The sequence below is a fragment of the Hylobates moloch genome, unplaced genomic scaffold (assembly GCF_009828535.3).
Source record: "Hylobates moloch isolate HMO894 unplaced genomic scaffold, HMol_V3 SCAFFOLD_2, whole genome shotgun sequence".
Classification (NCBI taxonomy): domain Eukaryota; kingdom Metazoa; phylum Chordata; class Mammalia; order Primates; family Hylobatidae; genus Hylobates; species Hylobates moloch.
Window position 1 is genome coordinate 136,319,698 of NW_026652277.1, and position 27,911 is coordinate 136,347,608.

Here is a 27,911-nt window from a genome sequence, read left to right on the forward strand (position 1 = left end):
TAACATGTGGTTAAAAGTAAAAATATATATACTTAGCAACCATGACATATAACTCACAACAGGGGTGGCTGGTATTCCAACATTTTATAGTCCTCATATTTACCAGTAGAGAATAAAGATTCTGATTATCATTATAGATAGATGGGTATATATTATACCATTAAAGATGGGCATATATTATAATTTCTACATTAAAAACCAGAAGATACGTAGAGATGGTGTGACTGGATAGTCACAGGCAAAAGAATAAAGTTAGACCCCTATTTCATAGCACCCATGAATATTAATTCAAATGAATCAATAGGCCTAAATGTAACAGCTAAAACTATAAAACTCTTAGAAGAAACTAAATAAAATTCATAAAAGAAATCTTCATGACCTTGTACACTGTCTCTTAGCAACCATTAATAACAAACTAAGAAATTTATTCTTATATGCTTATATAAAGCAAGATGAAAAGCTGGTGTTAAGGACAATAAGTTCTTCAAAGCTCCCTTGGTCTCTTGCTCTGTACACAGCCCTTCCTGCTCAATCTGTAATGAGCACGTGTTCCTCAGCTTAATCTGTAACTAGCAAACCTCTTACTCTGTAAACAACTCTTTGTCCGCCCAGACATGTCCAGACATGCCTTGAACTTGTTCTGTAGGCAACTCTTCCCACCTTAGCAACAGTCTCTTCCTTCCCTCCTCTCTTAGCAAACTGCATGTTCACCATAGTTAGAAAAGTTTAAGTCTTAGCCAATCAGGTTAGTTTAGATTGTTTGGTCCGACCCCAGCCAATGGGGTAAGAACACAGAAACAGGAACTGCGTTAGGGATAAAAACCCTTCTCTCCTTTGTTCAATGTGCTCTTGGCAATCGTTACTGATGCAGGCACCACCCATCTGCAGAAGTAAATTGCCTTGCTGAGAAAACGTTTTGCCTGAGTGCTGGTTCTTCTCTGCAGCACTGAGCAAAGAATTATCCGTCCGTGCCTGAGTGCTGGTTCTTCTTTGCAGCACTGAGCAAAGAATTATCCGTCCAGGATACCATTCTCCTCCGGGGAAGGGTCTCCAATCACCTCTCATAAGGAGACGTGTCCTGCTGCCTCATTGCGGTGGCCTCAGGGGTAAGGAATCGGAACCCACCCAGTGTGAAGAATAAACTTGGACTCTCGGCAACACAGTACAGATTACTGTACAGATACCACAGCGACAAGGTAACTCTGTGCACAGATCAAGGTAAGAAAAGCCAGGGGGTGGCAGGAGTACTTCCTTGGTGGTCAGGACATCCTGGAGGTTGAAAGTGTGTGAATGAGACACACAATTAAGTGCGAAGCAAATGTAGAGTCCAGATCCATGGTTCCGTGGTCACCTGATATGGCTTAGGGTGGCTTTCCTGTCAAGGGTTCATACCAACCTAAATTCCTATGAGGGAAGTGGCCAGAGAAGGATGAAGTGAAAGCAAAGGAGTGCAAGAAACCTCCAGTTGGCAGGGGGTGGGGGTGGGGGTGGGGGTGAGCCTCTAGGGAAAAGGTGCAAGAAATCCCTAGTAAAGAGAGGTTGAGCCCCATACACACTCAGGAAACTCGAGTTGAGCCATAGAGAAAGGGTACAAGAAATTTCTATTAGGGGAGGTTGAGCTCCACTGACTCAGGAAAACTCAGGAAGCACCTAAAACTTCCAGGATGGGAAATACCCCAGACAAGGCAGGGAATAAAAAGGAAAAGACAGACAATTCCCTCTGATAGCTCTCTAGGTCTCATGTTAAAATATTGGAGAGATAATGAAAACACCAAACATAAAAAGAAGCAACAAATAATAAAATATTGTTGCTTTATTTAAACCAAAGAACCTACTCTCAAACATTCAGTTTTCTGGCCAGGTTTGAGTCCAGTAAGGACTGGATTTGTCAACTTTTAATAGAATATGTCAATGACAAAAGTCCTGTTTCCCAGGAGGAAGTAAACTATGCCCTGTGTTGGCGGCAAGTGCCTGTCATCCTATAACCCCTAAAAACTACAGGAGACAAGCCAGAAACTACTTACCCTTTAGATCACCTTCCCCCGCCAAACACCTCTAACTTCCCTCCCCACTTTAAGCAAATGCAGAAAAAATTAGGAGCTGAAGAAAACCCAGAAGGAAAGTGGGTATTACCAGATGGAAGAGAAATGTTGTCTAAACCTCTTGAGAGAAATATTGTCTCAGCTTCATCAAGGAACTCATTGGAGTCCTCAAGCTATATGCGATGCAGTCCTCAGAGTCTATGGGTACATAGGAATACACACCCTTGCTAGGCAAGTAGCGGACAGTTGCATAGTGTGCAGAAAAACTAATGAGCAAACTCTAAAAAAACACCTCCCAGGGGAAGAAATCCAGGGTTAAGGCCATGCCAAAGCATCCAAGTTTACTATGCTGAAATGCCCCCAACAGGCCACCTCAAGTATTTACTAGTAATAGTAGACCACCTTACCCACTGGGTAGAAGCTCTCCCCTTCCCAAGGACAACAGCCAGTAATGTAGTCAGAGCCCTGTTAGAACATATCATACCCAGGCACTAGAAATAAAATGGGAATATCATACTCCCTGGCATCTGTCCTCGTCAGGGAAAAAAGAAAAAAAAAAAAAATGAATCAAAATCTAAAAAATCACCTAACCAAATTAATTCTGGAAACCTGGTTACCATGGACAAGATGCCTTCCTATTGCCTTACCAAGAATCCAAAGTGCCCCCCTCGAAAAGACCTTGGCTTGTCTGTCTCTTTCCTCCCTCAAGACTCAAGGCCTTCTAGCGAGATTACATCCTTGTCAAAGGTTGGAAAGAGAGAAAGCTCAAACCCACCTGGGAAGGACCTTACCTGGTACTCCTAACAACTGAAATAGCAGTCCAGAAAGCCGAAAAAGGGTGAACCCACCACACTCGAGTGAAGAAGGCCCCACCTCTGGCAAAGTCATGGACCATCACTCCAAGACTAACAGCCTCAAAACTAACATTCAAACAGGTTTGTCTTTTTCTTCTCCCCTTAGCTACTCAAGGATATCTTACTGTTAATGTAACTATGCTTGTCTAGTCTTACCTTGTGGAGATCTCCAAAGTCAAAGACAGTTAGCTTGTGCAGAAAAGTACTTCTGCCCCTCTGTGGAAAGAGTTAATACTCCTGTGTCTTGCATATGGTGGGAATCCTCAGAGGAAGAGTTAGGCAATTGGGGGTTATGGTCTCAGTGGGCAGTTTTAGGGCACCGCCCTAAAACCATACCTACACTTCACCAAAGGGGCCACCCCCCCCCCGATTGTCAATCTAATCATTACAACCCAGTACTTATCCATTGTAAAAATTAAAGATCTAACGCAAACCATAGCCATTGAAACACGGTACCAAGATGCAAATGCCTGGCTGGAATGGATTAAATATTCCATCTGCATGATAAACAAAAGCGATTGTTACACTTGTGTGACAGGTAGGCCAGAAACCCAAACTGTCCCCTTTCCACTTGATTGATCCTCTGACCAACCGGGCATGAACTGTATGGTTGCCCTCTTCCAAAATCCCACAGCCTGGGGCAATAAGGCATGTCAAACCCTCTTGCTGCTATTCCCAGAAGTGAAAAGCCCTGCAGGTCAGCCTCTGAGAGCTATCCAACCCCCTACTGCAAGTATCAATTTCACCTCGTGTCTCTCACGGCAAGGGGAAAATTTGGCATTCCTTGGGAGTCTAATGGGATGCAGTGAATCTAAGCCTTTTCAACAGCTAACCAATCTGTCTGCCCTTGTTCATCCCCAAGCGGATGTATGGTGGTATTGCAGTGGACCACTACTGGATACTCTGCCAAAGTAACTGGAGCGGCACTTGCGCTCTAATCCAATTGGCAATCCCTTTCACTCTGGCATTTCATCAACCAAGCAAAAAGGACAATCGTGAAAAAAGAAGTACCCCCCACGGGTCCTTTGACCCTCACATTTATATAGATGCCATCAGAGTTCCACAAGGGGTGCCAAATGAATTTAAAGCCCAAAATCAAATAGCTGCAGGATTTGAATCTATATTGTTCTCGTGGGTAACTATAAAGAAAAATGTAAACTGGATAAATTACATTTACCATAATCAACAGCGGTTGGTCAATTATACTAGGGATGCCATTAAAGGAACAGCTGAACAATTAGGCTCTACCAGCCAGATGGCCTGGGAAAACAGAATAGCCCTGAACATAATATTAGCTGAAAAACGTGGGGTCTGTGTCATAATTGGGGCCCAATGCTTACAGAGCCTTAACACCCTAGCAAATGAATTAGCCAAAAATTCTAAAATAGAATTCTAGAATTCTTCTCTAGTCTCATGGAAAAATGGTTTAGAAAATGAAGGGACTCATAACCTTTACTCCCCTTGCAATTATTATAGGTGTACTCATTCTTGTAGGTTGCTGCATCATACCTTGTATTCGTGGATTAGTGCAAAGGGTTATAGAAAAAGCCCTCACCAAAACCCCTCATGATTCTCCCCTGCCCTACTCAGATAAGTTCCTACTCCTAAATGACCAAGAGGAATAACAAATCTAAAATATCTTAAAGAAATTTGAAGGGGAAGAACTATAAAATCAAGAGGGGGAAATTGTTAAGGACAGTAAGTTCCTCTTCAAAGTTCCCTTGGTCTCTTGGTCTGTACACAGCCCTTCCTGCTTAATCTGTAACGAGCACTTGCTCCTCAGCTTAATCTGTAACCAGCAAACCTCTTACTCTGTAAACATCTCTGTCACACCCGGACATGTCCAAACACCCCTTGAACTTGTTCTGTAGGCAACTCTTCCCATCTTAGCAACAGACAGTCTCTCCCTCCCCTCCTCTCTTAGCAAACTGTGTGTTCACCATATTTAGAAAGGTTTAAGTCTTAGCCAATGGGGTTAATTTAGATTGTTTGGTCCAACCCTAGCCAATGGGGAAAGGACACAGAAACAGGAATTGTGTTAGGAATAAAAACCCTTTGGCCGGGAGTGGTGGCTCACGCCTGTAATCCCAACACTTTGGGAGGCCGAGGCGGGCGGATCACGAGGTCAGGAGATCGAGACCATCCCAGCCAACATGGTGAAACCTGTCTCTACTAAAAATACAAAAATTAGCTGGGCATGGTGGTGGGCACCTATAATCCCAGCTACTCGGGAGGCTGAGGCAGGAGAATGACTTGAACCCGGGAGGCAGACATTGCAGTGAGCTGAGACCGCGCCACTGCACTCCAGCCTGGTGACAGGGCAAGACTCCACCTCAAAATAAATAAATAAATAAAAATCCTTCTCTCTTTTGTTCAGTGTGCTCTTGCGAGCGTGACTGATGCAGGCAGCACCCTTCTGTAGAAGTAAATTGCCTTGCTGAGAAAACTGTTTGCCTGAGTGCTAGTTCTTCTTTGCGGCACCGAGCACTTGTTTCTAACACTGGTTTTTTGTTTGAGTTTTTTTGAGACAAAGTCTCACTCTGTCACCCAGGCTGGTGTGCAATGGTGCAATCTTGGCTCACTGTAGCCTCAACCTCCCAAGCTCAAGAAATACTCCCATCTCAGCCCCCCAAGTAGCTGGGACTACAGGCACATGCCACAACACCCGGCTAATATTTGTATTTATTGTAGAGACATGGTTTCACCATGATACCAAGGCTGGTCTTGAACTCTTAGGCTCAAGCAATCTGCCCACCTTGGCTTCCCATAGTGTTGGGATTACAGGTGTGGGCCACCACGCCTGGCTGAAAAGCTGTTTTTAAAAAAACAAAACAAAACAAACAAACAAAAAAAAACAGGCATTCTGATCTCTAGCCAGATTACTGCCAATTTAAAGGACAATTTGATGTATGGCTCAAAGAGGTCAACAATTCAAAGTAAAATATTTTCCAATTTGGTCAAGGGATGAGGACAGGCAGGAAGCTGGTCAGAAAAAAAAAAAACAGCTCCTTTTTACATTTACCAAAAAAAATTAGAATTTTTTTCTTGCCTGCCTTTTAAAATTTCATTCAAGTCTACTATTTTCTGGACATCTCACACTAGTTTCAATTTAAGATTAAGTCTCATCAGGCAGTTGACCTATAGAGAGCTGTAAGTGTTACTTCTCTCCTACAAAAATTTTTACAAATCAAACTATCATGGGATGTCAGTTTTGAAAACACAAAGTTTCTTAGAAACAAAACTATTACTTTATGATAGGACAGATAATAAATGATAATCTGGTCCTTAATCTACCTGCACTGTTTGGAGAGATATGGAATCAATAATCTCCCTATGTTATAGGAGTTATTAAGGAATTATTTTAGGCAGAGAGAGAAGACAAGGCGTCCTTGGCAAGCTTTTTTTTCTTTTAAGGCAGCTCCAGATACATGTCTTGCATAGCAGAAAAACGGCTTGAAGGGCGGGCCAGCAAGCTTTGATATGCAAGTGCCAGCCATTAGAAACTGGGTCCACTCAATATGGCGATTCCCACCTTCTTCTTGTCACTACAAGTGCCTAGCATCGTGGCCACCCCCACATATCCCCACGTTTGTAGAACATCATGGTGCCCTGCATTTGCATATTAAAAGGCTAGGGTGGGAGGACCAGATTTCTGTGGGCTACATGAATGACATACCTGGTCAACCCAATCCCCTGGACCCTATGCAAATCAGACACCAGCTCCTCCAGCCTCCTAATATAACTGGCTGTTTTCTGCTGCACTCAGGGTTCCCTCTCTCAGTTTGGAACCCCCCTTCCTCTGTCTCTGTATGGGGGAGCCCCTTCCTTCTTTCTTGCCGATTTATTAAACTCTCTCCGCTCCTTAGAACCACTCCACGTATATCCATGTCGTTGTATTTAAACCGGCGCAAGAAAAGGACCCTGGTATTCTCCTCCAGTCGTCAGAGTCGTATCATTTTGGTGCACTGGCCGGGAATCGGAGGTACAACATTCACTGAAGTGGTGATTATACAAGCGAGCTTAAAATCTGTTCTATCATTCTGAGGTGCTCTTGGCCTCTATTTTAAAATCAAATCAAATCAATCAAAAGGCATCTGTCTACTGGTTAGATACACTTATCGTTGGCTGCTGTTCTAAAGACTCAGATGTGAGGCTTGCTGGTGAGAACATGGAGAACCCCCCAGTACCCACAGGTCATTGGGAATGTTGGCCATATTTTGAATCAGTTTCCTTTCATGGGGAGACCTCGCCATTGCACAAGGCTGGGAAAAGTTCCGAGGCAACCGAGCATATCTGGGCAGGGCACACCCTGGTGTGACTCAAAGGCCTCTGGACCAGACCCAGCCTCCAACAGCCCATTTCAGGTACTGGCAGAGAATCCTCAGCTATCCGGTCATGAAACTTTCCTTCCTTTTCTATCTGCAGTCTCTTACTCTGTGTGTGTGTGTCAACTGTGTGGGAATTTAGTAACCGGGAGTTTAACTCAGGAATGCCATTGCAATCTTCTGAACAGAGGGTTCCTCCAGGACAGTGAGCATCTCTCTCTCAGCCCCTTGGTCTGGAGAGCACATGGCTTTTCCAGGTCTCTCTACCACTTGTCTGAGGAGCACATTGTATTTCTAAGCCAACAGTGCCACCTAGAGGAAACAGAAATCCTCTACATGAGGCACTTTTTTTTAATGCTAACACCGCAGCTTCCTTTTGCACTGCTAGAAATCAGGCTCTAAGCCTCTTCCAGGAATGGGAAAATTCTGCTTTCAACAGTTAGGAATTAAATGTCTTCCATAGCCAAATTTTAGTCTCAATATTGTCCCATCAGCAGGAAAACAGCCATTTGGTTCCTACATTCCTTTAAGTCACCTATTCTGTCTCCAACTGAGATAGTACTTAATTAGTTAAGGGGATTTTAAGTCCGGAAGTTAACTGAAACCATTTTTCTAAGGGTAAATGCTTTAGCATGGACCATAATAGCAGGATATAGAGTTCAATCTAGCATAACCCCTCCATTAAAGGGGCCTTGCCCAATTACACAGTTTTCCCTGAGATCCTTTTTTTTTAGGGAGGCACACAGGTCACACAAGTCTAGTAGGTCAATGGGAAATAATAAGCAGAGGACTGGGACTACTTGGGTAAGTGTGACTAGGCCTCAAAAGTCTCGTTTCTCTGGTGCCATGGCTTGGAGGGTCACACCTACAGCCATAGGCAGCACATTTAACTGGGTGCCGGGACCCAGGAACCAGGGAGGGAAAATAGGGGAATGCCCCCTCTGTTTTCTTCTCCACCCTGAGTCATACACCAAAACGAAGGAGACTAAAAGGACACTTTTATTCTCACTTCTCTTTCTAGATGGGCAACAGATCGTCTTCAGCATGCACTCCTCTGGAATGTATTTTAAAGCACTGGGACTCCTTCAACCCTGAGACTTTGAAAAAAAAGTGACTCATATTCTATTGCACAAGAGCATGGCCTTCTTACTATCTTGGGGACAGACAAACCTGGCCTGCCACGGGGAGCCTTGATTTTAATATTATCCAACAGTTAGATCTTTTCTCCAAACAGAAGGGCAAATGGACTGAGATCCCCTATGTATAGACTTTCTTTGCCCTGTGAAACAGCCCAGACTTTTGCAAGTTCTATACAATCGACCCAGTTCTTTTAGTGGCCACAGGGAATAGTTCCCCAGAGCTAAAGCAGGTTCCAGAGGCGCAATCTGAGACAGCTATTGAATGTCCCAATCCTTCCAGTCCCCCTCTAATCATACTATCAGCTCCTCCAGCTCCACTCTCTCCAGTATATCCTACTCCCCCCGCTTCATTCTCACCTCTGCAGGAAATGCCTGATAGGAATGGTGCCATGAGGGTTCAAGTTCCCTTCTCATTACAGGACCTTAAGCAAATAAATAGAGACTTGGTCCAATTTTCTGATGACCCCGATAAGTATATGGAAATTTTCCAAAATTTAACTCAGGTGTTTGATCTCACATAGAGGGATGTTATGTTGCTGCTAAGTCAGACCCTCACTGGGCTGAAAAGCCGGCAGGTCCACAGGCAGCAGAAAAATACGGATATGAGCAACATGCCTCCTATAGCAGACCAAGGAGAAAAAGAGGAGACAAGGAAGGTAAGGAAGAAGTGGAAACTCCATTCCCACTAGGAAGTGAAGCAGTTCCAGCAGACAACCCTGATTGGAACCCCAATAACTCAGGAAATGAATGGAAAAGGAAGCACTTCTTAAGGTCTATGTTAGAGGGCCTATGGAAGACCAGGGCCAAACCTCTCGATTACTCTAAACTATCTATGATAGTCCAGATGAGAATCCCACAGCCTTTATGGAAAGGCTAAGAGAGGCACTAATAAAACACACCTCTTTATCCTGATTCAATCGAGGGACAGCTAATCCTGAAGGACAAGTTTATTACACAGTCAGCTCCCGATATTGGAAAGAAACTACAGAAACAAGCTATAGGACCAGATAGCACCCCAGAGAACCTTCTGAGAATAGCCACTTCAGTCATTTACAATACAGATCAGGAGGAGGCCCAAGAAAAGGAGAGGAAATACAAGTGAAGAACAGAGGCTCTAGCAGCAGTGTTGCAAGCTTGTAAAGTCCAGGATCCCTGAGGTGCATCCGCTAGCTGTTATCAATGTGGCAAGTCAGGGCATTTTAAGAAGGAATGACCAGGCAGCAAGACAAAGCCACCTTGACCCTGTCCAGCCTGTGGCGGAGACCACTGGAGATGGATCTGCCCCCAGAGGCAGAGGTCACTGGGTTCAGAACCAGTCTCACAGATGGTCCAGCAGGACTGACAGGTCCCGGGGCTTAAACCCCTGGCTCCAGCGACTCAGACTGCCATTACAGCACAGGAGCCCTGAGTGATTCTGGAAATTGAAGGAAGGAAGGTAGATCTCCTTCTGGATACTGGAGCCAGTCTCTTTCTCCTCCTCTCTAATTCAGGCCTCCCCTCTTCCCAGAGCATGACCATAAGGGGTGTATCACGAAAAACTCTAACCCAATCTCTTTCTCAACCCCTTTTGCAGATGGGGAGACTTACTATTTAAACACGCCTTTTTTTTTTTTTTTTTTTGAGACAGAGTCTCGCTCTGTCGCCCAGGCTGGAGTGCAGTGGCGCAATCTCAGCTCACTGCAAGCTCCGCCTCCTGGGTTCACGCCATTCTCCTGCCTCAGCCTCTCCGAGTAGCTGGGACTACAGGCGCCCGCCACCACACCCGGCTAATTTTTTTTGTATTTTTAGTAGAGACGGGGTTTCACCGTGGTCTCGATCTCCTGACCTCGTGATCCGCCCGCCTCGGCCTCCCAAAGTGCTGGGATTACAAGCGTGAGCCACCGCGCCCGGCCTAAACACGCCTTTTTAATCATGCCTGAAAGTCCTACTCCTTTATTAGGCAGATATATTCTAGCTTGCATGGGGGCCTGCAGCATCTTTACAGCCCCAGGACAAACTCTGTCTCCCCCGATGGAAGCTAACATTAATCTGGAAGTGTGGGCAACTTAAGGAAGAATAGGTTGAGCTATAACCACTAGGCCAGTACAGATCTATCTTAAGGATCCCACTTCTTTTCCTAACCAGAGATATCCCTAAGGCCAGAGGCTAGGAAAGGGCTAGAAGTCATTATTAATAACCTAAAGATGCAGGGCCTCCTCAAACCCTGTAATAGCCCCTGCAACACCCCAATATTAGGAGCGCAGAAACCCAATGGGGAATGGAGCCTAGTTCAGGACCTTTGCCTCATTAATGAAGCTGTAGTTCCAATCCATCCAGTGGTCCCTAATCCCTATACCCTGTTAACTCAAATACCTGAGGGAACTAAATGGTTTACAGTCCTAGATTTAAAGGATGCCTTTTTCTGTACACCGTTACATCCTGACTCTCAATACCTGTTTGCCTTCGAATATCCCTCCAGCCAGACTGCCCAGTTAACATGGACAGTGCTGCCTCAGGGATTTTGAAATAGTCCTCATCTGTTTGGGCAGGCACTGTTACAAGACCTCTCTGAGTTCTCTCATCCTTAAGTTAAGGTCTTGCAGTACGTTGATGATATTCTGCTATGTGCCCCAACTGAGGATGCTTTTCAGGAAGGCACTGAAGCTCTTCTCAACATGCTAGCTAACAGAAATACAAGGTTTCAAAACTCAAGGCCCAGCTCTGCGAAAACCTCAGTGAAGTACACCTAGGCTTAGTGCTGTCTGAGGGGACCAGAGCATTAGGGAAGGCGAGGGTTGAGACTATTTCTTCCTTTCCCCTCCCCAAAACCCTCAAGCAACTCAGAGGATTTTGGGGCATTACAGGATTTTGTAGACTATGGATACCTGGGTATGGTGAAATAGCCTGGACACATTATATAACCTCATAAAATAAACTCAAGGAACTAAAACTCATCTTTTAACCTGGGAACCTGAAGCTCAAAAGGCCTTTGACCAGCTAAAGCAAGCCTTGCTTAAGGCACCAACTTTCACCCTTCCTATAGGGAAGGCCTTCAATCTGTATGTATCAGAAAAGAAGGGAATGGCCCTGGGAGTATTAACGCGGGCCCAAAGACCAGGTCAACAGCCAGTGGGTTGCCTAAGTAAGGAACTTGAGTTGGTGGCTAAAGGATGGCCAGCATGCCTCCCAGCCATTGCCTCAGTGGCTCTGTTGGTCCCAGAAGCCTCCAAATTAACTCTGGAAAATGATTTAACTATTTAAGCCCCACCTAACGTGGCAGGACTACTGCACTCTAGGGGGAGCCTTTGGCTAACAGATAGCTGACTTCTTAAGTATCAGGCCCTGCTGTTAAAGGGTTCCAACATCCAATTAAAGTCTTGTTCTCACCTAAATCCAGCTGCCTTCCACCAGGAGGAAACTGGGGAATCTGAGCATGACTATGAACAAATCATAGTACAGACCTATGCAGCCAGGGAGGATCTCAAGGAAACTCCCCTAGAGAACCCAGACTGGACCCTCTTGACAGATGGGAGCTCTTTTGTAGAACAAGGAATGTGTAAGGCAGGATACACAGTAGTCACTCTACATGACATCACTTAAAGTGCGTCACTCCCTCCAGGCACAAGCGCTCAATTAGCTGAGCTAATCGCTCTTACAGGAGCAATTGAATTAAGCAAAGGAAAGGTAGCTAACATTTACACTGACTCCAAATATGCTTTCCTGGTTCTCCATGCTCATGCTGCCTTTTGGAACGAAAGGTATTTTCTTACCACCAATGGATCTCCTATAAATATCTCCAGGAAATTAACAGGTTATTATCCTCAGTTTTTCTTCCATGAGAAATAGCAGTGATGCATTGTAGGAGACATCAAAAGGAACAGATGAGGTAGCCAAAGGAAACAGATCAGCTGATCAGGCAGCTAAGTCAGCAGCAAGGAAGGCTCAAGACAACCCTCTAATCTGGGAAGGCTCCATAAGAGAAATTAAACCTCAGTACTCCCCCACAGAAATAGGATGGGCCTCTTCTCGAGGGTATACATTTCAGCCCTCAGGATGGCTACAGTCACAAGACGGCAAATTCCACTTGCCAGCCTCCAGCCAATGGAAAGTCCTTAAAGTGCTTCACCAAGCTTTTCACCTGGGAGAGGATAAAATTTATCAATGTGCCCAGAGATTGTTTTCAGGAGAGAACTTAATAAAAACAATCAAGCAAGTTGTTCATGCTTGTGATGTCTGTCCTAAAAATAATCCCCTGAACAGGCGACTCCTTTCTCCTCAAACCCAAAGAACAGAAAGATACCCAAGGGAGGAGTGGCAGATAAACTTCACCCACATGCCAAAGACAAAGGGCATTCAATACCTGCTGTATGGGTAGATACCTTCACTAACTGGGTAGAAGCATTTCCATGTTGTACAGAAAAAGCCTCTGAGGTAATAAAAGTGTTAATGAAATAACTCCCTGCTTTCATCTAAGTACCTTCAAAGTGACAATGGGCCCTCATTTAAGGCAGCTGTCACACAAGGGGTCTCAAAAGCACTAGGCATAGAATATCATCTCCATTGGGCTTGGAGACCCTAATCCTCAGGAAACGTAGAGAAAACTAATGATATTACCAAGAGACACCTCAGAAAATTGTCCCAAGAAACTCACCTTCCTTGGGTCACTCTTCCTCCCATGGCCTTACTACGAATAAGATATACCCCTTGAAAATTAGGTCTTAGCCTTTTTGAAATGCTGTATGGACAGACACCCTTTCCTTACCAATGATTTTTCTATTAGATCGGGAAACCTCTGAGCTAGTTAAGCATGTAAACTCTCTGGCTCACTTCCAACAGGAATTAGCACAATTAGCAAAAACCCAATCCCAGGAAACTGGACCACCTCTATTTAACCCAGGAGATTTGGTACTGGTAAAGGATCTTCCTTCTCTCTCTCTCCCTTCCTAAGCCCAACCTAGGAAGGGCCTTACACTGTTCTTCTTCCAACTCCCCCAACAATAAAAGGTACAGGAATCGACCAACTCCTGGATACATCACACTCAAGTCAAAGCCTGGAGAGCTGAGGGAGCAACACCCAACAGCCCAGAGGAACGTCCTGAATAGCAATGCGAAGAAATGGAAGATCTTAAGCTGAAAATCACAAAAGATAAGTAACTGTATGAGAACTACTCATCTTATTCAGTCTCACCCCTACCTCGACAAATACTTTTTGTCATTTCTACCTCTCCTTTTGAGCCAAATATCAGAACTTCTTTTTGGTGGAAATTATTTACTACTCCACCCTTGCAGGAATTGCTATACTCACTCTGCTATTTGCAGTAGAACTATATACTGTAGCACACTCAGGGTGGAATGTCAGAGAATCTCAATTACTATAGTATTTTGCTTAATTATTAACCTCATAGCAGGAATAACAGTTATAGGAAGTAAACATGAGCGTTTTACTATCACTAAATCTGTTAGGACTTTTTATCAGACTTAGCAATACGTCGCACCATCTAGCTCCTACAGTATCTGCCATGGCCCATTTGTACAACAAGACTAATCATTGGGTCTGTCCTAAGTGGTTTGCTCAGTTCAGCGACACTAAGGAACCTTATAGTTACCCGGAACTCACCATCTTAGGATTCCCTTTGTTGGTTTTACCTTTAACCCTTAAAGACTTATCAGGCATAAATGGGACATGGTATGGGAACACTTTCAATTGGGTGACTAACTCTTCCCAGTAGAACACTCCGCCCCAGTGCCAAAGAACTTTCTCCCAAAGATAAGCTTCACACCCCCAGGCTTGGAAAAGTTGACTGAGTAATAGCAAATGCCTCCCTCTGCTTTAAAAGTAGTGGGGAAGGGCCATACTTGAGAGTAACATCACACTTGTAATTGCTGATAGTTCAAAGATTTGAGGAGAAGAGTGCAACAAGGGTGATCTACAAGGATAGAAGCCCTAGTGGGGGGCTTTCAGAATCTAGCCTCTCCTTCTGGTTGGAAGTACTGATGGGAGTGGCATACGCTAAGTAACCACCTTGACTATAATGTAAAAAATAACACATGAGTCTTTCCAAACATCCCCCCCACCCACGGAATTCCAGACCCTTGTATGATGTTTGCTAATAGTGGCGGCTTACAGATCTGAGGGCGAACTGAAGACATCTGGACTGACAGCCCTTGCCACAAGAATCATCTGAGATATTGGCCAGGGCATATTATGTCCCTAATTTTTCAAAACTCCATTTGTCAGGTGGACCCTTTTCACTTGGCATGTCAAATTCCAAATGACATCATAAATGACTATCCTAAATAAGGTTATCTTTATCCCAAGGATGCCTGTATTATATGTAAAGAAAGGAAACTTCTAAGATATGAGAGAAATCTGCCAGTGTCTCTCACAAGCCACAACTTAGAACCATCCCTTCAAGGAACAGGGCTATATTTTCTTTGTGGCTCCTGGATACACTTCATCCTCCCAACGCATCAGAAGGGAACTTGTACTAATAGCTGCAGTAGTTCCCATTTTTTAAATTCTACCAAGATGGCAGCATCATCTGGGGACATCCCTAACTTAGCCTCTTTTCTAGAAACTGTACTATTTTGAATACATCGGACAAAGATATCTATCATTTCTATGCCCTCATATGGAGATTTAACTGAAAGGGCAGCCTGGGGAGGGCATGCACATGACAATCTCATCATAGAAAAACCATGGATGGGAAATTCTATAGCCAGAGGTATATTCTGGTTTATGGGCATCCCCTCTCCTTCAAAGATCAATACTTAATATCTCTATTATAATGCAATGAGGATGGAAGGCAACTGTACGGGCCATAGAGGCACAACCACAATCTATAGACTCTTCAGCCTCAGTAGTAGCACAAAATCGACAGGCCTTAGATGTCCTTACAGCTGAAGTGGGAGGTACCTGTGCACTTTTGAATGAAACATGCTGCTTCTGGATTAACTCGCTAGTAGATTAAGGAAAATCTACAGGTACTTAAAAATCAAATCAAAATTATTGACAGGCTAAGAGAAAATGCAGGCTTCAGCCCCAGGTGACTACAATCCCTCTTTAATGAATTCCAGTCTTCTTTATGGAATTGGTTGGCTCCTTTATTAAGCTCCCTCTTGCTTACATGTCTTGTATTAACTCAATACCATAACTCAATACTATATAACTTGTATAACTCAATACCATAACTAGAATTGTTTCCTATCGCCTAGAAGCAATCAAATTTAAGAGGTGTTGCAAACTGAACCACACATGGACACGCCATTCTTCCGAGGATCCTTAGATCTACCCTAGGAGGAGCCCTAGCTGCTGTTCCCCATTCAACACTCCTTTTCAGCAGGAAGTAGCCGGAAAGAGTCATCGCCCAAAACCCCCTAACAGCAGTTAGGGTGACATCTCCTCAGGGGAGAATGTTATAGGAGTTATTAAAAAATTATTTGGCCACTGCCCTCACTGCCGTTGCTGCTGCCGACCTCGCGAGGGCTGCTTCGTCTCCAAGGTCAGACTGCTCCCAATGCCATGAATGGAGACAGCACCTTTGCAAAGAGACCCAAGGATGATGCTCAGATTATCAGAGAAGAGACACAAGGCCTTCACTGATATTGCCAGATACTTATCTAATAAAGAGTGGGAAAAGCTGAGAAACTCAGAGAAAATCATCTATGTATATATGAAGAGAAACTATGAGACCATGACTAAACTAGGTCTCCAGGCCACCCTCCCAACTTTCATGTACAATAAATGGGCTGCAGAATTCCAGGGGAATGATTCTGATATAGACTAAAACTGCGGGAATCAGGATGAATATCCTCAGATGGCTTTCGGCATGCTACAAGGAAACTTTCCAAAGATGATGCCCAAGAAGCCAGCAAAGGAAGGAAATGATCGAAGGGAGTGCCAGAAGCACCTGGCTCACAGAACGATGGGAAACAGCTGTGTCCCCCGGGAAAAGAAATTACCTCTGAGAAGACTAACAAGACATCTGGACCCAAGAAAAGGGGGAACATGTCTGGACTCACAGACTGCAAGAGAGAAAGTATCTAGTGATTTAGGAAGAGATCAGCGACCCTGAGGAAGATGACAAATAACTCCCCTCAGGGATAGGACGCATGCCCATGATGAGAAGCAGAACCTGGTGACCTTCTACGAACATGGGCATGGCTGCGAACCCCTCATCATCAGGTGTACAGCAAGTGAAAGCAGGAGTTCCCAACAGTGAAAAGTTGAGCGCCATTTTTCTTACACTGTACCAAGAGTTAGATATTAGCATTTTCATTGTATTTTCTTACAGTGTGCCATCCTGTTAGATATTTGCATTTTCATTGATGAACAAGACATAGTTAATGCATATTTCTGTTTGTGTACCCATGCACCTACCTCAGAAAACAAGTATTATCAGGTATTCTCTGCATAGAACAGTACTACCCTCCTCTCTCCCAAGATGTGACTACTGAGGCCAGTTCTGGGTATTTCAGATTTTTTTCACTGCATATACACACACATACACACACACACACGTGGAATACCACTATAAATATCTCCATCTGCTTTTCCCCATCGCTAATGCGTCCTGGTCAAGCCCCCCTCACTCTGTTTCCTGTTCAACATGCACTCCCTGCTGCAAACTCCCCTCATCCGATTCCCCTGTGTTGGTCACTGCCAGTTAAGAAACATTTACAAACTTAAAAAAACAGACAGGACAAAGGGTCCTTGGCAAGGTTTTTTTCTTTTAAAACAGCTCCAGAAACTTTATTGCCGAGCAGAAAAACAGCTTGAAGGGATGAGCCGGCAAGCTTTAATATGCAAATACCAGCCATTAGAAACTGGGTCCACTCAATATGGCGATTCCTGCCTCGACTTCTTCTTGTCACCACAAGTGCCTAGCATCATGGACACCACCACATATCCCCATCCATGTGTACAGAACATCATAGCCCCCTGCATTTGCATACCAAAAGGCTAGGGTGGGAGGGCCCACTTTTTGGCCAGTTAAGTGAATGACATACCTGGTCAAACCAATCCCCTGGGCCTCAAATCAGACACCGCCTCCTCCAGCCTCCTAATATAACTGGCTGTTTTCCACACTTGGAATTCCCCCTCTCAGCTTGGAGCCCCCCTCCATCTCTGTACAGGAGAGCCTCTTCCTTCTTTCTTATTATTATTTGTGTATCCATGCACCTACCTCAGAAAACAAGTATTGTCAGGTATTCTCTGCATATAACAGCACTACCCTTCTCTCTCCCCAGATGTGACTACTGAGGCCAGTTCTGGGTTTCTTGGTATTAAACTCTCTCTGCTCCTTAAAAGCACTCCACATGTGTCCATGTCGTTTTATTTAAACCGGCGCGAGACAAAGGACCCTGGTGTTCCTCGGGTCATCAGAGCCATATCACCTACATTCACGATTGTGTGACAAGAGCCTTTCCAGGTCCATGGGTTCTTCACACATCTCTAAAATCAGTTCAGTTCACTTCAGCTGGGTAAGGGTCCGGCAATCATACTCTCTCTACCAGGCTGAGAAGCAAAATGATGGCAAAAATGAATGAATGAATGATATATACTGAAGGTAAAACTGAGGTCCATAAAGATACAAAAATATACCTCCAACAATTTTAATTTCTGCATACTAGAGCTGAGGCAGGAGAACAGGATCTGGAGGCAGGGAACCTAAGGCCAATTCATGCTGACTTCCTAGAACTAAATTAAAATGAAAACCCCAACTTTTCACACCCAAGTAACAAAAGTACCAGAGGCTACTACTCCCTTTGCAAAGGCCCCCTCCCGCCCTGCCTTTTCTGTGTGGCAGATGAAAAACTGAAAGTACCTCTGATTGGTCCCCTCCTACAACCAATCAGGCTGGTCATGGGCCAAGTCTTCATTTGCATAGAAGTGTAATTTTGTAACTTCACTTCAGCCTCTGACAGGTCACTTTCCACAACCAATCAGACGTCTGCATAGGGTGTAACTTTGTAACTTCACTTCAGCCTCTGATTGGTCACTTTCTGCAACCAATCAGACTGATCATGGGACACTACTTCATTTACATAGGGTGTACACCAAGTAACAAAATGGGAAACCTCTAGAGGGTATTTAAACCCCAGAAAATTCTGTAACCAGGTTCTTGAGCTGCTTGCTTGAGCCCACTCCCACCCTGTTGAATGTGCTTTCATTTTCAATAAATCTATGCTTTTGTTGCTTCATTCTTTCCTTGCTTTGTGTATTTTGTCCAATTCTTTGTTCAAAGCACCAAGAACTTGGACACCCTCCACCGGTAACAGAGCTATAATGACATTATACATCATGTTTAAGAGTTTATGATTCAAATATTTAATTTTCAGCAATAACATAAATTAACAAGAGAATTTAGAGATAAGGAACAAAGTTACTTGATTTACAAAAGAATGTAAATCAAATTGTTTTGAATACTGCCTTGAAATTACGATTTCGCAAGCAAAAAAGTTCTTTGTATAACCTCTGACCTACTACCATCTATAAATAAAGAACTAAAGTACAAAGAGGTTAAATTACTTGACCAAGAACAGAGCTCAAAATAAAATCCTAGTATCCTGTTTCTCAATCTAGTGTTACCTACATTATCCTACACTACATCTCTCAGGGCTTTTCTCCCTTTGGATTCTGCCTTCCAAATACAGACATCTAGCACCAATGGTTAAAGAACAGGGCTTGGGGCTAAACAAACAGACTAAGAGAATCTCGTCTCCACCACTTGAAAAGCTATATAACCCTGAATACATTAACATCCTGTAAGTCTTTTTTTTTTCCACCAGTAAAAAGGATATAATTGTATTTTACCTCAAAAGGACTCCATAATAAAAGAATTTTAAAATCAGTTATATATAATGTGTAACATATTGCAAAATTTTATGAGAGATATTTTCTGTTAATTTTAAGGCTAATTGACCAAATAATTCACTGTCATATCTGGAAGTCATGTTATTTGAATATCCATTATCAGAGTCCTGAAAGTTTCAAAGTTGCAAAAACATAGTATTATTCACCAATGAATTGACTGTTAATAAAAAGCAGAACAGGCTAGAAAATGGTTGAAATATCACCTACCTTATATATAAAATGGGTTTATAATTGTACCACATATAATTTTTTAATTAAATGAAAAATTTATGCAAACCTCTTATGATCATGATGCCCTGTAAATAAATAGTAAATGCTCAATAAATGTTAGTATCATTATTACCAAAAGGTTAAAAAAGAGTTCTCTATTTGCTTAAAAATAGTACCAAGGGTATACGTGGATGAGCAGAACTAATGGCTGAAATAAGATTGCCATGTATTATAATTGTATAAATTTGGTGTGTACAAATATAGGTTACCACTTTTGCCTTCTTTCCACTTTGGTCTATGTTTGAAATTTTATGGAAAAAAAAGAAAAAGATGGTGAGAACAAGAAGATATTTTACATTAAGATGAGTTATTTTAAAGAAACCATTCAGCAAAGTAAACTAATGAACAAATGAAACCTAATCATTGTAATAAAATACATAAGCAAGGAAAAGAGAGAGAGCCCCTAGGAAATTTTCATATTGTCGTTCAAAATTAGTAGTTGCCTACAGCTGGGAAAATAGAGGGTTTGAAGGATGATGGCTAAAGGGAATGTAATTTCTTTTTGGTGTAATAAAAATGTTCTAAAATTGACAGTGGTGATAGATGTATGACTCTGTGAATATACTAAAAGTCATTGAATTGTACACTTCAAACGGATATATGGTATGAGTCCATTACTGCACTGCTATAAATACCTGAAAAAGAATTAAAAAAAAAAAAAGAAAAGAAAAGAAATACTCGAGCCTGGGTTTTTTATAAAAGAAAGAGGTTTGATTGGAAGGCAAAGCAGGAGTAGGTGTCTTACATGGCAGGAGGAAGAGAGAGAGGCGAGAGGTGCTACACACTTTTAAACAACCTGATCTTGTGAGAAGTCTATCACGAGAACTGCACTAGGGGGATGATGCTAAATCATTCATGAGAAACTGCTCCCATGATGAAATCACCTCCCACCAGGCCCCACCAACATTGGGGAACACAATTTGACATGAGATTGGTGGAGGGAGGGGCGGCACATTGCAATAACACTGTTAAAAAAAAATGTATGGTCTTGATTTCCTAAGTATCTCTGAAATCATCTAGTTTTCTTTTTCCCATGTCTCTTTTTATGAACAAGTCACCACCAGCTTCTACTTCAACAGCAAGTGGTCTCCTAGCTTCCAGTTTTGTTTTCTGGGATGTGATCCATCCTTAACACATCATCCACAATGTTCTTTTACTTCCCAGCCTTTGACCAAGCTACTCTCTCAGCCTAGACTACTCTCCTCCCAAACCCCTTTTGCCTTGCTGGTTCCTACTCACCTTTTTGGGCCTCAACCTAAACACCACTTCTGCCAGGAGTCTTTTCCCTAATCCCCTGGACTTCTGTATGTCCCTCTGTTGTCCATCCCCACCACCCTGTGTACTTCGCCTATCATAACGCTCATAACTATTTACTGTCTTCTCCTCTAGACTTCATATATACAATGATTAGGGGAAATGTCTAATTCCCACCCCCACACAGTGCTTAACATGCAACAGACATTCAATTAATATTGGCTAAACAAATAAATAATCCAACAAGTCCTTATCTTTATAAGGCTTTTGTTTTTTCACAAAATGAAGATAGTGTACCAAATGATAACTTATTTCTTCCTTTCTGATATATATCCACAGGATGACCTCAAAATTTACAGTATTCAACAGCCCTACTATTTCTCAGTAAAAACAACCAACTAATGAAGATATGATTAAATTGAAGTTCATTTTTATCAGCCCCTATTTAAAATAAAATAGGTTAATTAGATAAGAAAATTATCTCTAATACAAATTAGCTGTTGGAAATTATCAAAAGAAAAAACACTATCTGTACCTTTTTAAAATAAAATACGTAAGTATGCTTAAAAATCAGCCCAAACAGACATTAAAAACTATATTTAAGAACTTGCCGGGTGCGGTGGCTCACGCCTGTAATCCCAGCACTTTGGGAGGCCAAGGCTGGCAGATCATGAGGTCAGGAGATCGAGACCATGGTGAAACCCCGTATCTACTAAAAATACAAAAAATTAGCCAGGTGTGGTGGCGGGCACCTGTAGTCCCAGCTACTCGGGAGGCTGAGGCAGGAGAATGGCGTGAACCCAGGAGGCGGAGCTTGCAGTGAGCCAAGATCACGCCACTACACTCCAGCCAGGGTGACGGAGTGAGACTGTCTCAAAAAAAAAAAAAAAAAAAAAAAAAAAAAACCTCAAATTTTTGAAAAAGATAAATGAATTGCCTGAGAGCCTGCCTATCAGGAGCCACGTGATACAGGAAAGAAAGACTGTCCTGAGGAAGGTTACCAGCCAAGCCTAAGCAAAAAGTAAGTTTCCTTTTTTTGCCTCAAGGTCCTATACTCCCAGTTTCCTCTTACAGTCCCTCTGTCACTCAACTCTGGTCCCACAGCAAAATTATGCTATGTACAACAAGTGCTGCATACTTCAAAAACAACTTCCTCAAACTAATATCTGTGGCAACAGTGGCTATTTAATGGCCTCCAGGTCTCGGCAAAGAAATCCTAGGAAAACATTGGGGATCAGCTATGTACCTTATGTTACAATTTGGTAGCCTGGTAGACACGTCTATCCTCATTGTCATAGATCTATTTCTTTCCAACCTGGAATTTGAAACTCCATGAACAAATTACAACAGCTAAAAAGTGGTGCTGCTAATGTTAGTGTCTCAATTTAGCGCATTATTTGAAATCTCAAAATACCGTGGCTAAACGAAAATTCCTCAATGGTAAGTCTAGAACAATTTTCTGTACTAGAATCCCTTCGCTGCTGAGATTCTGATGTAATCCTCTCCTCCATGTTTATCTCCTTGCAATTCTGCCATTCTTGGAACACAGTAAGTATTCAATAAATATATATAAGTGAATAAATGAATGAACCTTCTAAAAGCTCCAGGTTAAAAAGGAAGAGGCAACCACCACCTCAAATATCTGCTGAAAGGAACTAACAGTGTCGTACCTATAATGCATGAAGTATAATAAGTGTGTAAATTATAAGGTGTATTTGTCAACTCCCATGTAGCATGTAAATCGTGTCATTATTTAATATGTACACTGAGGTTTTCACAATAATCAGTCTTTTAAGAATTTAAGTGCATTCACATATTTCACCTAAAAATTATCACAACAAACCAAATTAATGCAGCACTTCATGCCAGTCTCACCAATCAAGAAGAAATGCTTACTCCAAGCCAAATAGTAATAGTAATAAAGTTGAAGGCAGCTAACTAAAATATGCTGTAGATACAATCTAAAAGTAAAATTATATTTGATAATACACAAATTTCATGTACATTATTTAGAAATTAATATAATTATGTGACATGGTAATTCTCAGCTGGGTGTTGTAATAAAAGGAGATAAACACATTTTAGGTTATTCTGAGATGTTTGGAATTTAGCTAGCATAGATTTGTTTAATTTTATAAATGAGAAAAAAATGAACATCTTATAGACCTGTGGTTAATGGATGACCCCAAAAAATTATATAATCAAAGACCAAAGGATAAAAAACATATCCACTTGACAAGGATATGACATAATCTGATATATATAACATGTTTTAAAGTTGCTATTATGTTATAAATATCAACCTATTCCTTATGTTCTGATGCAGGTTATTCTCAATATTCAGTGATCTTCCACAGTGGTTATTTTCCTGAGTGCTTTACAATAAACAGATAAGCCATGAGGCACACCCAACAATGAAAAACAACGTTTATATACTACAAGACTCAGGACTTGGTAAGCACACTTACCAAAGAACAGACAAGGTAAGGAACAAATAGCTCCCATAAAGTAAAAATCATGAAAACTTCGGAAAGACACGAATTAAGGAAGGAAAGAATACACTAATTGGAACCAAGCGTTACATCAACACATATAGCAAGCTTTCCTTCTAAATAGTCTTTATTATGCCTGCTAAAACTACTTATATTCAGGTAATATCTTAATACAACTGATTTTCTTTTAAAAAAACAAGAGTACCTTTCCAGACAATCAATAATAAATGCAACCAGTATCATTCATTACCAGCACCAATCACTCAAACCACAATTCTAATTCATTTTCTACAGAAGTCTCGATTTCCTGTTATTTATTGTAAGTATTCCAGGAGTCTTACTATTCCATCTTATTTTTATCCACCATTCCTTATGCCTCTTTCCTAGAACTATTTGCCCTTTGATATGGTTTGGCTGTGTCCCCACCCAAATCTCATCTTGAATTGTAGTTCCCATAATCCCCATGTGTCGTGGGAGGGACCCAGTGGGAGGTAATTTAATCACGGGGGCGGCTGCCCTATGCTGTTCTCATGATAGCGAGTGAGTTCTCATGAGATCTGACAGTTTCATAAGGAAATTTTTTCCCCCTTTGCTCCAAACTTCTCTCTCCTGACACCCTGTGAAGAGGTGCTTTCCCCCATGATTCTAAGTTTCCTAAGGCCTCCCCAGCCATGTGGAACTCTGAGTCCATTTAACCTCTTTTCTTTATAAATTACCCAGTCCCAGGCATTTCTTCATAGCAGCATGAGAACAGAGTAATACACCCTTGATCTTGAAACTCTGACACTGCTTTATCTATGTAGAATAGCTTCTAAATAACAGTATCTACTAATCATGCCTTAAACTCAGGATTCTTTTCCATTAGAATATTCTATATTCTGACTATATAACATACCAGTGCAATCACTGCTTCATGCATTAACAAAAAATTGTTGGGGAAAAAGAGTCAAAGTTCAGCTTGGAGGTAATCGCAAGAACTAATGAAAGTAACAAAAATTTTAACATATTCACATCAAAATCATACTCTCCTATCTCTAAAAGATTATAGAAACTTATGTTTAACACTTGATGAATTATTCAGTGAGAAAAACAGGGATATTTGCTACTGCTAACTAAATTAGTTTTAAATTGATTCAAAGAATAAAAAGAAAAGGCAGTTTTCCACATAGCAATAGAAAAGGTGAGTATTTATAAAACAATGCACAATAGAATCAAAGGGTTTCTGGAGACTTATGAAAAAGATAACGATTACAGTCATCTATTCAGTGGTATTTTTCAGTTCTTCAGCTAGCCATTGTCATGAAAAAGGCAGCATGCCAGTCTGGATACCGTGTGGGGCCTAGTCTGAGAATAGGAGAGAGTTATTTTTTAAGCTCTCCTTAGCCAAACTGAGGAAGGCTAGTTCCTGACTGGACCCAGGTTAATACCATAATACTCTATTGAGGTTGAAGTCAGTGACTATAAAAAGATTATTGAGTTTTGAAGCCAAAGCTTCAAAAATTAAAGAGTTTGTCTGTGAATCTCAAGTAAATTTTTGAGACATCATGACACAGGAACACAGTTTTAAAAAGAGTATGATTTGCTTACAGCAGCTTTACAATAACACTAAGAAAATCTCAAGAGCATCTGTTCTTCAACTTCTCAATCCTCATTCCCCACATCATTCTTCCCTCAAAAAGTTAATTTTAATGTTTATTAATGAGACCAAACAGCTAGAACGCATTTTTAAAAAGACCTCCACGCAGTTCTGATTTACTCTCAACTCAACGTTGTTCAATTACTGTCCAGCACTTTTTAAATGATTTTCTGTTTAACCATATAGTGTGCACAGAGGGTGTTGTGGGTCGAATTATGTCCTCCATAAAAATACATTAAAATTTTAACCCCTAGAACCTGTGAATGTGACCTTATTTGGAAATAGGGTCTTTGCAGATGTAATCCGAGGTAAAATGAGGTCATGCTGGTTCAGGGTGAGCCCTAAGTCCACTCACTGGTATCCCTATATGGAGAGAGAAAGATATGAAGACAGAAAGCTCAGGGAAGAAGGACATGTGAAGGAGACAAAGACTGGAGTTACGGTGCCACAAGCCAATGAATAATATACTAAGGACTGCCAGTAAGCACCCGAAGCTAGAAAAGGCAAGGAAGAATTCTTCCCTAGACCCTTCAGAGGGAGCATGGCCCTGCCAACACCTTCATTTTGAACCTTATAGTCTCCAAAACTGTGAGAAAAAATATTTTTGTTGTTTAAGTCCTCTAGTTTGTGGTAATTTGTTTCAGCAGCCCTAGGACACTAATACAGGGGAGTAGAGGTTAATGGTTCTGAACCTGCTTTATACACATATACTGGGGACTGAGCAAACAAGTAAATGGATGGTAGATGGTGGGAGGCTTCTAACTGTTGGAGAGGGAAGTTATAGATAAGCAAGGGAGAAGGGGTAAAATAAATACTGCTGTCTGGATTAGAGTCAAAGACATCAGAAGGAACTCATGTTTGGCTCGGGTACTAATACTGACGAATAAACAGAGGAATAATTCTAGATATATGTGTATTATAGGCTAATATACATACCTGCATAACCTAGCCCTGTCCTCTGAAAGGGCCTAAAAGCAATGACATCCCAATAATAACAAGTATGTCCAGCACCCAGATCTTGGTTTCTGAATACCACTCTCCAATAAAAAGAACCAGAGCTCATTGGTGAAATGATTGATTCAAGGGCTAAGGTAGGACTAAGATGAACATGGAGCATTTTGTGGTACGCAAAAGTAAGGAAGTGCTCAAAAAACAAAAGGATGGCAGGGTGGTGTCCATGTCAAGGTGTCACCGGAACAACCCTGAAAGAGTTCTCAATGGCAAAATTTGAACAACAAAATATTATTACTAAGTCATAATCAAAAATATAAAACAAATTCACATAGTCTATACTGGCATAAATAAATGATTGAATAAATAAATAAATGAGAGAGAAGAATTCTTCTTACAGAAGAATTCCAAATCATATATATAAATATTTAGTCCTCCAGGATGTAGAACTTAGTGCCTCTAACTCCCATTTTCAGTGTGGGCAGGACTTAGTGACTTGCTTCCAAAAAAATAGAGTATGATTTTAAAAAATAATAGAAATGGTAAAATACTGTTTTATAGTAGAGAAACCTGGCAAACATATCTTAACCAAGCGACGAAGGTAAATATCACTAATGATGTCAAATTATTATGTACCCCTGATATGATATGATGAAAAGAATATTTTCATCTCTGTAGTATTCTTGCCAAAAACTTACAGCCACAGTCTAATCATGAGAAAAACATAGGACAAACCTAATTTGAAAGACATCTATAAAATATCTGACTAGTTCTCCTCAAAACTGTTAAGGTTATGAAAAATAGGAAGAGAATGAGAAACCGTCACAGACCAGAGGAGATTAAGAAAACATTATAATTAAATGTAATGTGGTGTCCTGGATAGGAACCAGGAACAGAAAAGGACATTCATAGAAAAATGGGTAAAATTCTAATAAAGTCTATGGTTAAAAAATAAATGTGTACATATAGGAGTCCACATTGATATAAACAAACAATTAAATAAATGGAAGAGAAGTGGCAAATATGTCTTAAAAGAATTCCAAATAATAAATTCACATATTCTCCCTTACAGGAGACGGAGTTAAACCCTCCATTTTTGACTTGCCTCCAAAGAACAGAATATAGAAAGAAGAAAATTTGTTACTATACAATGCAGAGAACTTGCAAACCTAGTACTACCTGTCCCTGAGCCTTCTGGGTGTGTGTGTGTGTGTGTGTGTGTGTGTGTGTGTGTGTGTGTGTGTGTGTGTGTGTGTGTGTGTGTGTGTGTGTGTGTGTGTGTGTGTGTGTTGAGATGGAGTCTTGCCCTGTCACCCAGGCTGGAACGCCATGGAGCAATCTCAGCTCACTGCAACCTCCACCTTCCAGGAGAGGGAGAGAGAGAGAGAGGGGGAGGGGGAGAGGGGGGGAGGGGGAGAGAGAGTGTGTGTATAGATGGAGTCTCGCTCTGTCACCCAGGCTGGAATGCCATGGAGCAATCTCAGCTCACTGCAACCTCCGCCTTCCAGGTTCATGCAATTCTCCTGTCTCAGCCCCCCTGCTGTAGGTGAGACTCAGGCGCCTGCCACCATGCCCAGCTAATTTTTGTATTTTCAGTAGAGACGGGGTTTCACCATATTGGTCAGGCTGGTCTCCAACTCCTGACCTCAGATGATCCACCCACCTTGGCCTCCCAAAGTGCTGGGATTACACACATGAGCCACCACACCCAGCCTTGGGGTTTTTTTAATGATATAAATTACCAGTCAAGCTACCAACCTGGTCCTTAATTTCTCTGGTGCTGGTTGAAAATTCAGCCCCTTGGGGTCTGCTAACAAACTTTCTTACATATTGATCTGACACCATTTCTAGAATTTTGTCATTTTCTCTTTTATTGTCATTTTCTCCCTGTCTTCAGAGGGTTGTCTTCTTTTTTAAAAAAAAAAAAAAATTGAGTTTTAGTGGGATGTCATAAAGGAATAAAATTAGAGGCGTGTGTTCAATTTGCCATCTTACCCTAGAAATTTGCTTGAATTTCTTTCTAGGTTGGTAAATATATAGCTATCTAATTAGTTTTAACTGGATATACCGTGGAATAACCATTTCTCCATTGG

The 27,911-nt window shown here is 41.8% G+C and overlaps 1 protein-coding gene, 1 long non-coding RNA gene and 1 pseudogene across 7 annotated transcripts in view; 2 read left to right on the top strand and 1 right to left on the bottom strand.

The window, feature by feature from the left end:
• The window catches only part of CEP85L (centrosomal protein 85 like), a 217,013-nt gene that overhangs the window by 119,943 nt on the left and 69,159 nt on the right, over positions 1 to 27,911 (bottom strand). For 3 of the 6 annotated variants that reach the window (XM_032157774.3, XM_058435519.1, XM_058435520.1), the window contains exon 3: positions 17,740 to 17,856. The exons of the other annotated variants lie outside the window; for them this stretch is intronic. In XM_032157774.3, coding sequence (XP_032013665.1) covers positions 17,740 to 17,791 — 52 coding nt within the window. In that variant the 5' untranslated portion in view covers positions 17,792 to 17,856. The remainder of the gene's footprint in view (positions 1 to 17,739; positions 17,857 to 27,911) is intronic. 6 annotated transcript variants of the gene reach the window in all.
• Positions 1,004 to 6,816, top strand: LOC131382872 (uncharacterized). Its single transcript, XR_009212479.1, has 3 exons — positions 1,004 to 1,204; positions 2,759 to 2,977; positions 6,763 to 6,816. It is a non-coding gene; the product is annotated as an uncharacterized LOC131382872 (long non-coding RNA).
• On the top strand, positions 15,780 to 16,430 carry LOC116471444 (protein SSX3-like; annotated as a pseudogene).